General features: G+C 46.2%; 1 protein-coding gene and 1 non-coding gene across 2 annotated transcripts in view; one reads left to right on the forward strand and one right to left on the reverse strand.

Moving 5' to 3' along the window:
- Window positions 1–3,449: 3,449 nt before the first annotated feature.
- On the reverse strand, window positions 3,450–3,522 carry TRNAK-CUU (transfer RNA lysine (anticodon CUU)). Its single transcript has one exon. It is a non-coding gene; the product is annotated as a tRNA-Lys (tRNA).
- Window positions 3,523–13,892: 10,370 nt separating this feature from the next.
- LOC131591907 (transmembrane protein 178B) overlaps window positions 13,893–15,008 on the forward strand; it is a 216,490-nt gene continuing 215,374 nt past the window's right edge. The window contains exon 1 of the mRNA XM_058863024.1: window positions 13,893–14,274. Within this exon, the coding sequence (XP_058719007.1) occupies window positions 13,893–14,274 (382 nt within the window). The remainder of the gene's footprint in view (window positions 14,275–15,008) is intronic.

Below are 15,008 nucleotides of genomic sequence, written 5' to 3' on the forward strand. Positions count from 1 at the left end.
AGTAATGCTCTTTGTAGACCTAAACAGCATTGATCAACCTTTCCCCCTCACAGAGTCTTTTGAAGGCAGAGTTATGGAAACAGATAATAATTTTGGTTTTAGTTTGGAGTTCTTTGCTGCACTCCTGGTGGGTGACATGAGGCTGCTGTTAGTTATGTAACCAGAGCTGCTCTCTGTTTCTGAATTTGCCTGCCTAGAGAGTCATAATCAATCCTGCATGCAATTCTCAGCCTCAGTTGCTTCAGCCTGTAAGAAGCATTCTGCAGAGGCTTTTTTTGGTTCAGTTCTTTCTCTCTGACCTTGCTAGTACCCAGGCTAAGTCGTGCTGCTACACATGCCTTCTGGACATTTGTCCCCTTTTTCCTAAGAAAAATGCCTTCTTCAGATATTATATCTGTGAGTCCCAATTTTTTAAAATTATTTCTTTCTTTCTTTATTTTTTTTTCCTTTGGGAAAGTTTGTCCTTAGTCCTGGAAACATTATTTCTCTGGAAACAAGTAACTTCTTGCAGGCCAGTTTGTTTATCATGGGCCATCTGGGCATGGTCAGAGAAACTTGCTACTCCCATGGTTTCTTGTTTGGTGGGTACTTACTGGAGGCCTTTGCAGAAAAGGGGAATAAATGTCTGTCTTTCATGGCCCAGCAGTTCTCACTGGAACAACTTCAGAGTACAAGGTATAATTGTGAAATCACAGCTCTAAAGCTTGAGGTGGGGAAATGAGCTGCACAAGTGGATGAACTCTGAAGAATGAACAACCTTATTTTGCTGCAAATATACTTGGTGATAATAAATGAAGAGAAGTAAATGTAAAACTGTTGAAGATGGCAGCATGCTTGAGTCTAAATAGAAAGTATATCATCCTAGATGTCAACTGTTTTTACAGCAGCACACAATATATTTTTATACACCTTTTTAAAATAAATTATTAAAATGAATCTACTCTGCTAGGACTTCACAGCCAAATAGAATAGATGAAGACTGAAGTCTTGCTTCTGAGTCTTGTTCCAAATTGAAGGAGTGCTTTTAGAGGATATAATTTTTCCAAGCAGATGTTGGTTTTTGGTTAGCTTACTGGTTTTCTCTCCAGTTGCTTCTGTGATGGTTTCTTATGATCTATGGATTCTGATTTTTAATTAATCATAGTTCTTCTTTTGTGACTAAAAGAAGCAACAAATTTCATTGGTAGCTGAGAGCCAATCAGAGGTGTGATACACTCATTATGAAACACAACATATCCATCTACAAAGGCTGTGGCACTTTCACTGGATTAGTTCACAAACACTGCTGATAGAAAAAAATCTCTGGGAATGAACAATGTATTCTGAAATCTGATAGAAGTTTAGGGAAGGTTGTACAGTGTGCCTTGCCATGTCAGGCAAACTAATAGTACTGCAGATGCACTTTTACATTAGGCTGCTTATATGAACTACATATTGATGTAGTACAGAAAAACCAGAATTAATCAGGCTTTAGTATATTGAAGATCAATGTGTTAGATATAACTTTAAGAATAAAAGCCTCTTCTTACCAAATATGCTTATTTTTGGCAGACAGAGGTCTGAGTTTTTGCTCTCAGTCAGTACTCTTTGGCACTAATATCTCGTCTCTGCCATCCTGGATTCTTCTTGCTATTTCTATAAGAGTCACAAGATCTATGAATTTTAATGAAGTGATATCTCCTGTTTTCAGCTGAGCCCAGTGGTGGTGATGTTGAGAGCCATCTTGCTTTTGTAGCTGGCTTTAGGCAGCAAGTGACCTTGCTGTACAGCTCCTGCATTCAGAGCAATGTCACCTTCCTCACTGCAGCAGGCAAAGGGTTTTTCCTGTAGCAGGATTTTGGGTAGGAGGCTGGGCTTGACATATCCAAAAGGTAAACAGGGGGAAGCAGAGATGGGCTTGAACAAAACAGCAGTCCTCATAGCAAGGCTTTTGGGGAAACAGGTCTGTTCCTGTGGAAGCCTGTCCAGTTCAGAGAAGAAGAAGCTGTAGAATATGAAGATGTTGACTACTAAGCTGGCAAGACAGTAAGTAAGCAGGACACAGAGCGGCTGCTGTGATCTCAGAGAGCAGCACATTGGAGCTGAATCTCTGCCTGTGACATCTGGGGCTAAGATCTGTTTTCTGTTGTAGGGAGATGAATTTTAAAGGGCCTGGAGGGCTAAATATTGCACTTGTGCTTTAGCTGAGTTGTCTCCCAGCAGAACTTTCTCTTTCAATAGAGGCTTACACTTGTGCAGTTTAGGCTTTTTCATTTTCTTTAAAACTTTCTTGTTTCTCCTCTGTTATTGGAAGCACTTGAGTGTTTACCCAGGACTCAAGAGACAGGAATGGTTTTCCCAAGTATTTTACTTTAGAACTCAGCATGTTAAATGTGGCATGATCTACATTTAGATCTTACCACCTGGCTGAAGAAACTAAAGCTGTTGGCAATTCCTTCAGAGGTGAAGTGATATCTCCCAAGTCTTTCTGCAGTTTACCACAGTGCCCACAGACACTTGGGATGTGTGGAGGCGATGCAGGGATTCAGGGATAATGTTTGCAGTAGGCTGAGTTTGCCTCCCTGGCCTTGTTTACTGTACCTTATAACTCTGCTAAACTTCAACTACTTGGGCTGATGTTTTCCAAGCCTGATGTCCACACTGGATAGTTTGGGGAAAGTTTTGTTTAAAGTAGTTCATCCTTGTTATGCCTGAGCTTAAAAGCATTCCTGGAGATGTTCTCACGAGGAGTGGTGATTATCATACATAGTAATCCACCGTGTCCACAGTGCAGCCTTAGGTTGTTGTTGAGGGTTAGGTGGGAATTTTTACCCATTATGTGCTGGGAAGCCTAACTACCGGTACTTAAGGGTGCTCACAAAGGACAAAGGGTAGCCGGGCCCAGGGTGGCGGGGAAGGGGGCAGAAAAGGAGGGTGGGGACAGTTTTTGGCTGGCTTTTTTTTCCTCGGCTTCGGGGAAGAAGGACGTTCGTGCGCTGGGTCGCGGAGCTGCTGCCTCTCCTTCTCCCCTCTTTGGTTGGTGGCCTCGCACCCGCTGTCCTGCCAGGCATCGCCGTGGAGCTGCTGATACACCTCATCCACCAGCCCAGGATCTCAGCTCGTCCCTGCTGTCCCAGCTGACTGTTTCCTCGGAGCCCTGCAGGAGCACCAGGACTGACTGCCCGAGGGGTTTGTGAAAACAAAGCCTCTCCTCCATCCCGTCTCAGCCGAGAAAGCTGTCCCGGGGTCCCTGGTTCTGTTTTCTTGTTATTGCTGTAGTTATTGTTTGTTTGTTTACCTGGTTATACTAGTAAAGAACTGTTATTCCCATCCCCAGATCGCTGCCTGAAAACCCTTTGATTTCAAAATTATAATAATTCGGAGGGAGAGGGTCTACATTCTTTCATCGCAAGGGAGGCTCCTGCTCTCCCTAGCAGACACCTGTCTTCTAGAACCAAGACAGATTTTGGCGCCCAACGTGGGGCTCGAACCCACGACCGTGAGATTAAGAGTCTCATGCTCTACCGACTGAGCTAGCCGGGCCGGACATGCTGGAGCTCCAGTACGAGCTGGAGTCCAAAGCAGCGAAGTGGTACGCCACTATCGACATTGCTAATGCATTTTTCTCCATTCCCTTGGCAGCAGAATGCAGGCCTCAGTTTGCCTTCACGTAGAGGGGAGTGCAGTACACCTGGAACCGACTGCCCCAGGGGTGGAAGCACAGCCCCACCATCTGCCATGGACTGATCCAGGCTGCCCTGGAAAAGAGTGAGGCTCCAGAACATCTGCAGTACATTGATGACATCATTGTGTGGGGGAACACAGCAGTGGAAGTATTTGAGAAAGGAGAAAAGATCATCCAGATTCTGCTAGAAGCCGGCTTTGCCATCAAGAAGAACAAAGTCAAAGGACCTGCTCGAGAGATCCAGTTCCTGGGAGTAAAGTGGCAAGATGAGCGGCGTCAGATTCCCACTGAGGTCATCAATAAGATCACTGCAATGTCTCCACCAGCCAACAAGAAAGAAACACAAGCTTTCCTAGGTGCCATAAGTTTTTAGAGGATGCACATTCCTGAGTACAGCCAGATCGTGAGCCCTCTCTACCTGGTTACCCGAAAAAAGAATGATTTCCACTGAGGCCCTGAACAGCAGCAAGCCTTTGCTCAGATCAAACAGGAGATTGCTCATGCAGTAGCCCTTGGCCCAGTCAGGACAGGACCAGATGTGAAGAACGTGCTCTACTCTGCAGCCGGGAACAATGGTTTGTCCTAGAGCCTTTGGCAGAAAGTGCCTGGGGAGACTCGAGGCCGACCACTAGAATTCTGGAGCCGAAGCTACAGAGGGTCCGAAGCCAACTACACTCCCACAGAGAAGGAAATCTTAGCTGCCTATGAAGGAGTCCAAGCCGCCTCAGAAGTGATTGGCACAAAAGCACAACTCCTCCTGGCACCCCGACTGCCAGTGCTGGGGTGGATGTTCAAAAGAAAAGTTCCTGCTACTCACCACGCCACCGACGCTACATGAAGCAAGTAGATCGCCCTCATCACGCAGCGCGCCCGTATTGGAAACCCAAATCGCCCTGAGATTTTAGAGATAATTACAAACTGGCCTGAAGGTGAAAACTTTGGTCTCACTGATGAAGAAGAGCAGGAACAAGTGACACGGGCTGAAGAAGCTCCACCGTACAACCAACTGCCAGCAGAAGAAACACGCTACGCTCTGTTCACTGATGGTTCCTGTCGCATCGTAGGGATGAACCGGAAGTGAAAAGCAGCCGTATGGAGCCCCACACGACAGGTCGCAGAGGCCACTGAAAGAGAAGGTGGATCAAGCCAACTTGCTGAACTCAAAGCTGTTCAACTGGCCCTGGACATTGCTGAAAGAGAGAAGTGGCCAAAGCTCTACCTCTACACTGATTCATGGATGGTAGCCAATGCTCTGTGGGGATGGTTGGAAAAGTGGAAAAAAGCCAACTGGCAACGCAGAGAAAAGCCAATCTGAGCTGCTGATGAGTGGAAAGACATCGCCACCAGAGTAGAGAAACTGTCTGTGAGGGTCCGTCATGTAGATGCCCATGTCCCCAAGAGTAAGGCTAATGAAGAGCACCGAAACAATGAGCAGGTGGATCAGGCTGCAAAGATAGAGGTGTCAAAGACAGACTTAGATTAGCAACACAAGAGAGAGTTGTTCCTAGCTCGATGAGCCCATGATGCCTCAGGTCATCAGGGTAGAGATGCCACCTATAAGTGGGCACGAGACCGAGAAGTGGATCTAACCATAGACAGTATTTCTCAAGTTATCCATGACTGTAAGACGTGTGCCACGATCAAGCAGGCCAAGCGGTTAAAGCCCCTCTGGTACGGTGGGCGGTGGTCCAGATACAAGTATGAGGAGGCCTAGCAGATTGACTACATCACACTGCCCCAAACCCGCCAAGGAAAGCGCTACGTGCTCACCATGGTAGAAGCCACCACTGAATGGCTAGAAACCTACCCTGTGCCTCATGCCACTGCCCGGAACACCATCCTGAGACTTGAAAAGCAGGTCCTTTGGAGGCATGGCACCCCTGAGAAGATTGAGTCAGACAATGAGACTCATTTCTAGAACAGCCTTATAAACAGCTGGGCTAGGAAACATGGCATTGAGTGGGTGTATCATATCCCCTACCATGCACCCGCTGCTGGAAAAGTTGAACGGTGCAATGGCCTGCTTAAAACCAGCTTGAAGGCGCTGGGTGGGGGAACTTTCAAAAACTGGGAGATTAATTTAGCAAAAGCCACATGGTTAGTGAACACCCGAGGTTCCACTAACCGAGCAGGCCCTGCCCAATCTGAGCCCTTTAGAACGACAGATGGAGATAAGGTTCCAGTAGTACATATGAGAAGTATGCTGGGAAAAACTGTTTAGGTTAATTCTGCCTCCAGCAAAGACAATCCAATCCGTGGGGTTGTCTTTGCTCAAGGACCGGGTTGCACTTGGTGAGTGATGCAAAAAGATGGAGAGACCCGGTGCATACCCCAAGAGGACCTGGTTTTAGGGTGAACTACCCATGACACTGTGCTTGTATCTGTATCTGCATGTACATATGTATATAGTTAAAGTAGTATGTGTTAGTGTATAATTTAAAGGTTTAATATTTGATGTAACATTTTGGTATAGGAAAAAATTCGGGGTGGATAGTGTTGAGGGTTAGGTGGGAATTTTTACCCATTATGTGCTGGGAAGCCTAACTACCGGTACTTAAGGGTGCTCACAAAGGACAAAGGGTAGCCGGGCCCAGGGTGGCGGGGAAGGGGGCAGAAAAGGAGGGTGGGGACAGTTTTTGGCTGGCTTTTTTTTCCTCGGCTTCGGGGAAGAAGGACGTTCGTGCGCTGGGTCGCGGAGCTGCTGCCTCTCCTTCTCCCCTCTTTGGTTGGTGGCCTCGCACCCGCTGTCCTGCCAGGCATCGCCGTGGAGCTGCTGATACACCTCATCCACCAGCCCAGGATCTCAGCTCGTCCCTGCTGTCCCAGCTGACTGTTTCCTCGGAGCCCTGCAGGAGCACCAGGACTGACTGCCCGAGGGGTTTGTGAAAACAAAGCCTCTCCTCCATCCCGTCTCAGCCGAGAAAGCTGTCCCGGGGTCCCTGGTTCTGTTTTCTTGTTATTGCTGTAGTTATTGTTTGTTTGTTTACCTGGTTATACTAGTAAAGAACTGTTATTCCCATCCCCAGATCGCTGCCTGAAAACCCTTTGATTTCAAAATTATAATAATTCGGAGGGAGAGGGTCTACATTCTTTCATCGCAAGGGAGGCTCCTGCTCTCCCTAGCAGACACCTGTCTTCTAGAACCAAGACAGTTGTTAACAGTGATATGGTTTTGACAGCTGATAGTTAAATAATGAAGAGTAAATTTTAACAGGAGGAAGCAATTTTAGTGAAAAACCAACAGCATTTTATTTTGTTTTGTTTTGTTTTGTCTTTGGGAAAACAACATTACACTGTGGTTCTTTTTATCTGTGTACTGTCTTTTACTGGTCTCTGTGTGAGGCCATTTAGTGTCGGCCATTCCCTCTGCTTTATTGAAAAATATGATATAGGACTTCTCACCTACCTGTCCTCCTGCGTTCTGCCCAGCAATTCATTTTGCTTCCTCCAAAACCAAATCTGTTCTTTTGATGGTATGCTCCATTCAGCTCCTGACCCCATATCAATTCTGCCTTAGCTCCTGTGTGCTTCCCCTGTTCATCACAACCTCAGGTCAGTAAATCAAGACTCCAAGAAAATACCAGAATAAATATTGCCTGTGGACTGTCATTCACTTTTTGTGGTCATGAGGTAAAATACATGATCATATCCTCCTTTCTGCCCAGATTCTGTTTTCATTCACGCCAGATGACAGATGAACCAGGACTCTGCAGTCCTGAGATGGTGGCTGTTTGGTGGACAATGTTGAGGCTCAGTAGAGAGCCTAGCAGATTAAGATGGGTAGGAAAAATCATGGTCACGGGCATTTGAATTGAAATTGAGAATTGGATTTTTTTCTACCCTTTGTGAGAGTTTCTGTTATGAAGTTGGTGACTCAAAAAGATTACATTCTTCCCAAATTCTGTCCATGTGCCCCCCATTTTCTGTGTATCCAGTTTCAGTCACCCATGACTAATTTATGGAAATACTGCCCACAGTGCCTAGAGCAAAAGGGGCTGTGAGATGTTCTCTGAGGAAGGAAGGTGCTAAGTACTCTGGAAGTTTGGGTTCTAAGTTTCTTTAATAGAGTACCCAAAATACACTGACACGTTTGAAAATATTGCCTTTTATCTCTGTCCCTCAGCAGGGAGCTGTGAAGATAAGTTCCTTGATGTTTGTAAAAAACCCCCAGCCCTCCAACACTACAATTAGAGCACCACTATAGAAAAGCCCATGAGGAAATTAATCATTCTGTATGCAATGCAAGATCTGGATGCTTTGCAATAAATAGTACATGCACCACACATTGGATGATAAGGATAGGAGAAAATTTGAATAGTGTTCATTAAGTGAGCAACATTCATCCTTTGCACTATAAAAAATGGGAGACCCATGGAAACAAAAATCATGTTATTAAAGATCGTATCATAGTGTGTTTGCATGTTGAGCAAATTAATTCTCCATGGGTGATCTTAAATCTGGCCTTCACTAAGTTGCTTAACTTTACAATCAAAATGCTTTTTTTTTTTTTTTTGAGAGAGAGCAGAACTAATCTCTTTGGGGAGTTGCCAGTGGGGAGGGCAGAGGACATCTAGCTAGGTGCTGTTCAGTGCATCTAGATATCAGCGTGTGCACAGCTACACATGAGTGTGTAGACAGCTGTGTGCCTATTCTCTGTGTCTCTGTGTGTGTGTATGTGTGTGGCTAGCCTGTGTTTATGCAGCTGGCTGATACTGCTCTTTGAAAAACTCTTTTTCTATGAAAAAAAACCAGATAGAAGGGACACTGACAACTGCTTAATGCCTGGGGTTTAGATAACAAACTTTTATATGGTGTTTTGTTGTTCATATCCTCCTTTATAGAGCCTCTGCTTGGTTCTGAGTCACCTGAACATCCAAAATCTGTTTGAATGATGGGTCAAGTGTTTGTGGAAGTTATCATAAGATGCTTTCATGGTAGCTTCTTTTATGGCTGTGTTACTAGGAGGGCTGACATGCTGAGGATTCGTGGAGGCCAGTATTCAAGGTGCACTGGAATGATAAAAAATATTAGTAGACGTAATTTGTTATATCTATGTTTGGTTTGATTACTGTCTTGTGTTTGAAATCCTGTAATTAGGGCAGCGAACTGCCTCCAGAGCCTGTACTGCTTCAGGTAATACAACACTAGGACGAGTTCCTTTGTCTTCAGTAGGTGATTCTTTACAAAGAATGAAGACTGGAGCCCATGTAAATTAAACATCACCTCTGGGGAGCTGAAGATCACAGAGAGAGCAGGGAAATACTGAGGGTCATCTCTCCCTGTTGAATAACTGAATTAGAGGTATAGATCCCCGCAATGGGCAGCGCCTTGACTTGCTCGATCCCCTCCCCCACTAGATGGCACTGAATTCTTTTTCTTTAAACGAAAAAAAAAAAAAAAAAAAAAGACGAAGGGAGAAAAATATGGTGGAGGTCATTTTTGTTGTAGAAAAGACCCCAAAAAACCAAAACAGACCCTCCCCCCCCCAAAAAAAAATAATAAAAGCAAACCGACGAAGGAAGGCAAATTGCTATTGGTTGTGCATTTACTCTGTCCATTTACCCTGCCTTTCCCCCCTCCTAGCCCCAGACCCCACCTCTGTGTACCTTTTACAGGCGCTCGCTTTGCTTTTGTGTCTGGAGCTCTCTGGAGAGGCGCGGTGGTCGCTGGAGGATGCTCGGGAGAGCGGAAACGATGCTGGGAGGGAATGGAGAGGAGGCTGGCCCTGGCTGGAGGACACCATCCGTAGTGAGGTCTAGCAGGCAGCTTGGCTCTGGACAAGGAATAGCCTCTGAACAGACTCACCGGGCTCCGCTCCTCTGTCCCATGCCTTCAGACATTTTTCCTGTGCACCCGTGTGCTACAGATTTCTCCCTGGATCACTGAAATCGTGATCCGCAGAAAAAAAAAGCCTCAGCTTTCAATCCATCGCTGAAACTGCATTTTCACTCCCTGATTCATTTAAGACCCATGAATTAGCGCCCTGTGCTGAGATGTCCTTAATTCACTGTCGGGAGCGGTTTCCGTGTCGTGTGCCCAAATGTGCGTGGAGGGGTTGTGGGTTTGTTTTTTTTTAAGTGTCCTTCTCCCAGCTTACATTCAACGGAAGATTGTGTATTTTTTCAATAAGGATTGTTTTTTCCCCACTCTGGTGAGGCAGGGGTGGGGTGGGAGGAAGAGAATTTAATAATGACCTGTTTGTGCTGAGAAGGGGCTGTCTGTAATAATCCCTGTTAGAGACACAGGAAAGGTTCCTAATGCCTGCAGCATGCAATATTCTCCCCTCCTGAAAAAAAGGAATAATAATGATGATGATGAAGGAGAAAAATGTTTAATTCTGAGAGTTAAAGAGGGACTAAAATACAACAATTTCTCTTACAGTTATATGTTTAAGGTGACTTGCAGAAAGATATAGACTGTATCTGATAAAGCTACAAATGTAAGCAAAAAAAAAACAACAAACAAAAAAAACCCCACAGAAACTGCCACTGAAATGCCTTTTCGGAGAAAAAGATAAAACCTGGAACCGAATGTCAATTTTTGGCTTTCATGCCAATGCTTAAGAATAAAAAGAGGGAACAAGTCTGGCTTCTCTAGGTACTAAAGTCCTCCTGCCCCAAACCGTCTTGCTGTCCTGGAGTGTGATGGGAAAACCTGGCACCTGGATCTTCCTGAGTCCAACCAAATCTTGGTTCTTTGGACTGTAATCCTAATGTTTAACAAGAAGGAATTATATGATTTTCCCATCCTCTCACATATTTTTGGCCAGTATAACAAGAAAAAACATTTCTAATAGTTGGGTCCTCCATTCTGCTCTTAGTCCCAGTCTTCCAATTCTGTCTAAACTGGATGTTTAGACTAGAAAACAATTTTGCTTTCCAGTTCAATCTAAATAGAGAATAAACATAGCAGGCTCTTGTGCTTAAACAGAAAATCCAACAATCAGCCAAAAAATATGGTTCATAAAATTAAGCCTGTTCCCTGTTCTCATCCTTCAGCTTTGGACTTGATGCTAAAAACTGACAAAGAAATCCAGGTGCACTTTCATCTCTGTGTGGGTGTGATATGAGAAACCTGTTTGTTATCTTCTTATAGGAGCCAACAGCTTTTTGTCCACAAAACTCCAATTTTATTTCTGAACAGACAAGTATGGCTGCTCCAGGCCCACTGCAACATCTAATTCTTTTTATCTATGGACATGTAGTTCCTTGAAACATCCAGTTATAGAAGTGGATCCATCTGTGCTGAACGATTTTTAAAAAAACCTGAGATCCTTAAATATTGACTGTTATTATTAACAACAAGGGGAAGTTACCACTAAAAAAATTAAAGTAGTCCCTTTTTTCAGTAAAACTCTTAAATTTACCTTGAGCTTTCCAGACAAAGTGAATATTCATAACACAACAGTGAAATTTTGCAATAGACCCGGTTCAGTAGATGCAGATGATTGTAACCTTTATGGTTTGGATGACTGACTTTTCTTTGCCAGACTCATAATCCTGCAAGGTGGTTAGAGAATACAGAACATTTCACACCAAAAATGGTTTAATGACATAGATACTCTTCCATAGGTGCAAATCCCAGTTGATATGGGCCCTGGTTTTGCCAGGTAAAATGGGAGATGTTTTGTTTTTTTCAATAATACTGTTTGTTTTGGTGCCAAACATTGTTATGATCCAGCCATATGTGTTCATTTTTTTCCTGGTGCAGCTGTATTCCACAAAACAATCCAGGTACATATTTCTGATACGAAAACAGCTACTACATCTGCTCTCCCCACTGGAGCAAGTATAATTTGGGTGTCTAGGGTTAAAACCTAGCAAAATCCCAGGACTCCCCTCTGGGGTCAAGGGCTGTCACCAGCCCCAGAGCGGCTGTGCTTATTTTCAATCCAGAGGACACAGCTTGGGATTCAGGGGCCAAAAGCTGGTACGATCCAGCAGGGATCGAGATTTTTGCAGCATACATCTTTGGGGAGGCATTGGGCTGTGGACTTTTTGGTGCAATAGGAGCAACTACATTATTTGCCATTCATGCTATGGAGTCAGTGGGAGCCAAATATTGGATGGGACCAACTTAGTTCCTCTGTCAGCTCCAGGATGCTGTGATACTTGCAGATCAGGATGTGCCAGCATCCAGCCCTTTTTGGTCCAAGGGAAATGACCATGTGTATTTCTTTTTGAAGCAGAACAGTTCAGAGTCTGGAGGCCACTGCTTTCTGGATAACACAGAAGGTCTAGAATCCAGGGTTTCTTTCAAGCTCGTTCTCTCTATTATGTAGCAGGTTGGGATTTTTTTGGTGCAGTGAGAAACAGCTCCGCTTGTTTTGGATTTCGTTGGCATAACGTAAGGGCTTGTGATCAAGAATGATCAGGATCCAGTTAAATCCAGGTTTTACATTTTCCCCTCTTAAGAGAGTAAGGCTTCGACATTTCCTGCCTGGGAAGTGGTGCAGTTTATCTTTAAGGAGGATAGAGAAATAAGAAATGAGTCTCACGTTGCATGGGTGACATCACTGGCTTTTGGCTCAGCGCTCTGTATGCTCGGTCTGTAGGCTTCGGCCAAGGCTGCAGGGCTCGGTGTTTGAACAAGGAAAGATTCCCAGGTGTACAGAAGATTGGATTTGCTATTATTTGGGTTAAAAACGGTGAAATGAGATTTCTAAAGCTTGGGGACTCCAGCCCGCCTTCTGTTGCACTTGATATCTACAAGATGGGTGAGTTATTCCCATTAAAGAGAAAGGGAGTGAAAATTTAAGGAGAAAGAAATATGTCTGCATATATAACTACTGATGCCGGGGATACGATTCGTACGAAGCTGCTGAGCTAAAAAATCTCAGCTCCGACGAGGAGACCGGGCCATATGGCAGAGAAATGGTGCAGCCCGAAAGCTGTTGACAACAGTTAGGGGCTGCTTTCCTCTCCCCGTGTAAGGTGTGTAGCTCCCCCCCACCTCCGCCCCTCCGCCCCTCCGCCCCGGTTTGTTTTGGTTCGGTTTCCCCCCGACCTCCCTCCCCTCCCCTCAGCATCCTCAGCATCCTCTCCGCCAGCCGTAGCCCTGCCTGCCTTCATCTTGCAGATGGCTAACGTGCCGCCGTGTTAGGAAAACTGTGCACAACACATCCCAGCGCCGGGGACGGAGGAAGCTTCTCAGCTGCCGGCGGAAGGGGGGGCAGCAGCGTGTGTGAGTGTGTGTGTGTGGAAGGAGGATGCCGGGGCCGAGGGCAGCCCCCCGCGCTGCCTAGCGGGCGGTGCGCGGCCGGCGGCGGCTCCTGCCGGGCTGCGGCTGCTCCCGCCGCCTCTGCCCGGCCCGGAGCCGGGAGGCTGCCCCAGCGCTGCCCGGGAGCGCCGGGGAACGAAGGCAGCGCGACGTTCGGCTGCCTGGATGACAGCGCCTACGACAAAAGCGGGAGAGTGAATGGCAAGGCTGGCAGAGAGAAGCCGAGGTGTCTCCGAAGCCAAGATGCCAGTGGCTGTCAGCGAAGTCTGCTGAGGGAGAGACCCGTGAGTGCCCGCGTTCCCAGAGCCAGCCGGGGAGGGGATGTTTTAACCACGATTTCAAACAGCAGCAGCAGCAGCAGCAGCGGCAGCGGCAGCAGCAACAACAACAACAGATTGCTCCCCCCCTCTTGCTCCCTCCCTTCCGACCCCGCTTTAAACCCGAGCAAGTGACCGACCGTCCAGACGATGATGGTCTTGCTGAGCCACTGAGAAGGAAAAGGCAAGTCACCCATTCCTGAAACCGGGACAACTGGCTGCTTGCAAGTGGGAGATGTCAGGCTGTTGAACTTTTCTGTCCTGTGATGATGCTGTAGTGAGCTTGCTGATCTGAAAGCCATCTCTTCTGGATTTCTGAGTGGGCCAGATTGCAAGAGATTAATGAACTGATAAGCCATCACATCTCTTCAGGGGCATTCAGCCCTTCGGGCCCCACCACTCGGGTGCTGGCAGTGAGGGGGTCACTGGTGAAAGGCTGTGTTTCTCCTCACCAGGTCTCCTCTGCAGAGGAGAAGAGGCAGATGAGACTCCAAGACTGCCTCCAGGGCAGAACTTTGTAGTGCTCTCAGCATCCCTCTGCAGCGTGGATGTGAGCCACGGGAGTTTGGGATGTCTGAGGCAGTCTGTGCCAAGTGACACCTAGCAGCTGCCCCGGTGGTTTTTGCGTGGTCTCACCCCCAGCGGCTTTGCCTGTTGTGAAGATGTCCATGGTGTTTCTGTGAAGCTGAGGCATGGCTGCTGGAAGGTTACTGCTCTATGCTGGCCTCTCTTTAGCTCTGTGTGCCCTTGGCATGCTGGCTGTGGCAATCTGCTCTGACCATTGGTATGAAACTGATGCCAGGAAGCACAGAGAGAGGTGCAAGAGCATCACCACTAAGAGAAATGATCCTGGCTTCATTTATAACTCCAACAACAACCTGCCTCTCAGGGCCAGCAGGTCTAGGTTGGACCGCTGGGAAGGGAAACTCCTCTTGGCAAGAAACAGGAGGCAGATCTTTGCTATGAGCGCAGTCGACGAGTGCAACAGACAGTACAACTCCACCAATATGGGGCTCTGGAGGAAATGCCACCGACAAGGATTCGACCAGGAGCTGGAGGAGCTGATTGCCAAAGGTAAGGGCTGTTTTTTTACCAGATGAACATGCCAAGCTCCCTTGAGATGAGCAGGGGCTGAGCAGAGCCATTTGGGCTCACAGATGGGAGCTAGCGTCTCTAGCCAAGTACCTCTCCTTTCAATAGGTGAACTGGCCTGGCTGGGCATTGCTTCCAGAAGCACTGCCAGGGCAATTTCCCACAGGATCTCTACTCCTGAGACATGGGGTTTGGGAGCAAGAAGGCAATGGGCATGAGAACACACACACCCCGGAATATCTCTTTCATGCCTCTCTCTCTAATCTTGATATAGTCTTTCCATCACCATGGTATCAGATTATTTCCACACACAAAAAAGAAGTATTCATTAAGCAGACACTGGATTTTTTTATTTTATTTTTTAAAAAAAATTGTTTGACCCTGGTGGCTCAGGCAAAGCACATAGTATTTTGTTGGAGGCTACGTATGTCTGTGCTTCATCACTGCCTTTCTGAATGCCCCATCCATCCTGAAATACACCATTTACAGTGCTCATATGTAGGCTTTTTCTATCCTCAAATGGAGAGTAAACAAAGAGAAATGCTAAAGAGCAGGAGGAGACCCAGCTTGCTGTTTACACTGAGCTATGCTTTGGAATATTTTCAATATCTGTAAAACATTACATTAATTTATTAGAAAGGAATAATTTTCTCTTGGGGTGGAGATGCATCTGTTTGCCTGTAACATTTTTGTGCTCTATTTTGTCTAGTCTTTTG

This window comes from Poecile atricapillus, chromosome W (assembly GCF_030490865.1).
Source record: "Poecile atricapillus isolate bPoeAtr1 chromosome W, bPoeAtr1.hap1, whole genome shotgun sequence".
In the NCBI taxonomy this organism is placed as follows: domain Eukaryota; kingdom Metazoa; phylum Chordata; class Aves; order Passeriformes; family Paridae; genus Poecile; species Poecile atricapillus.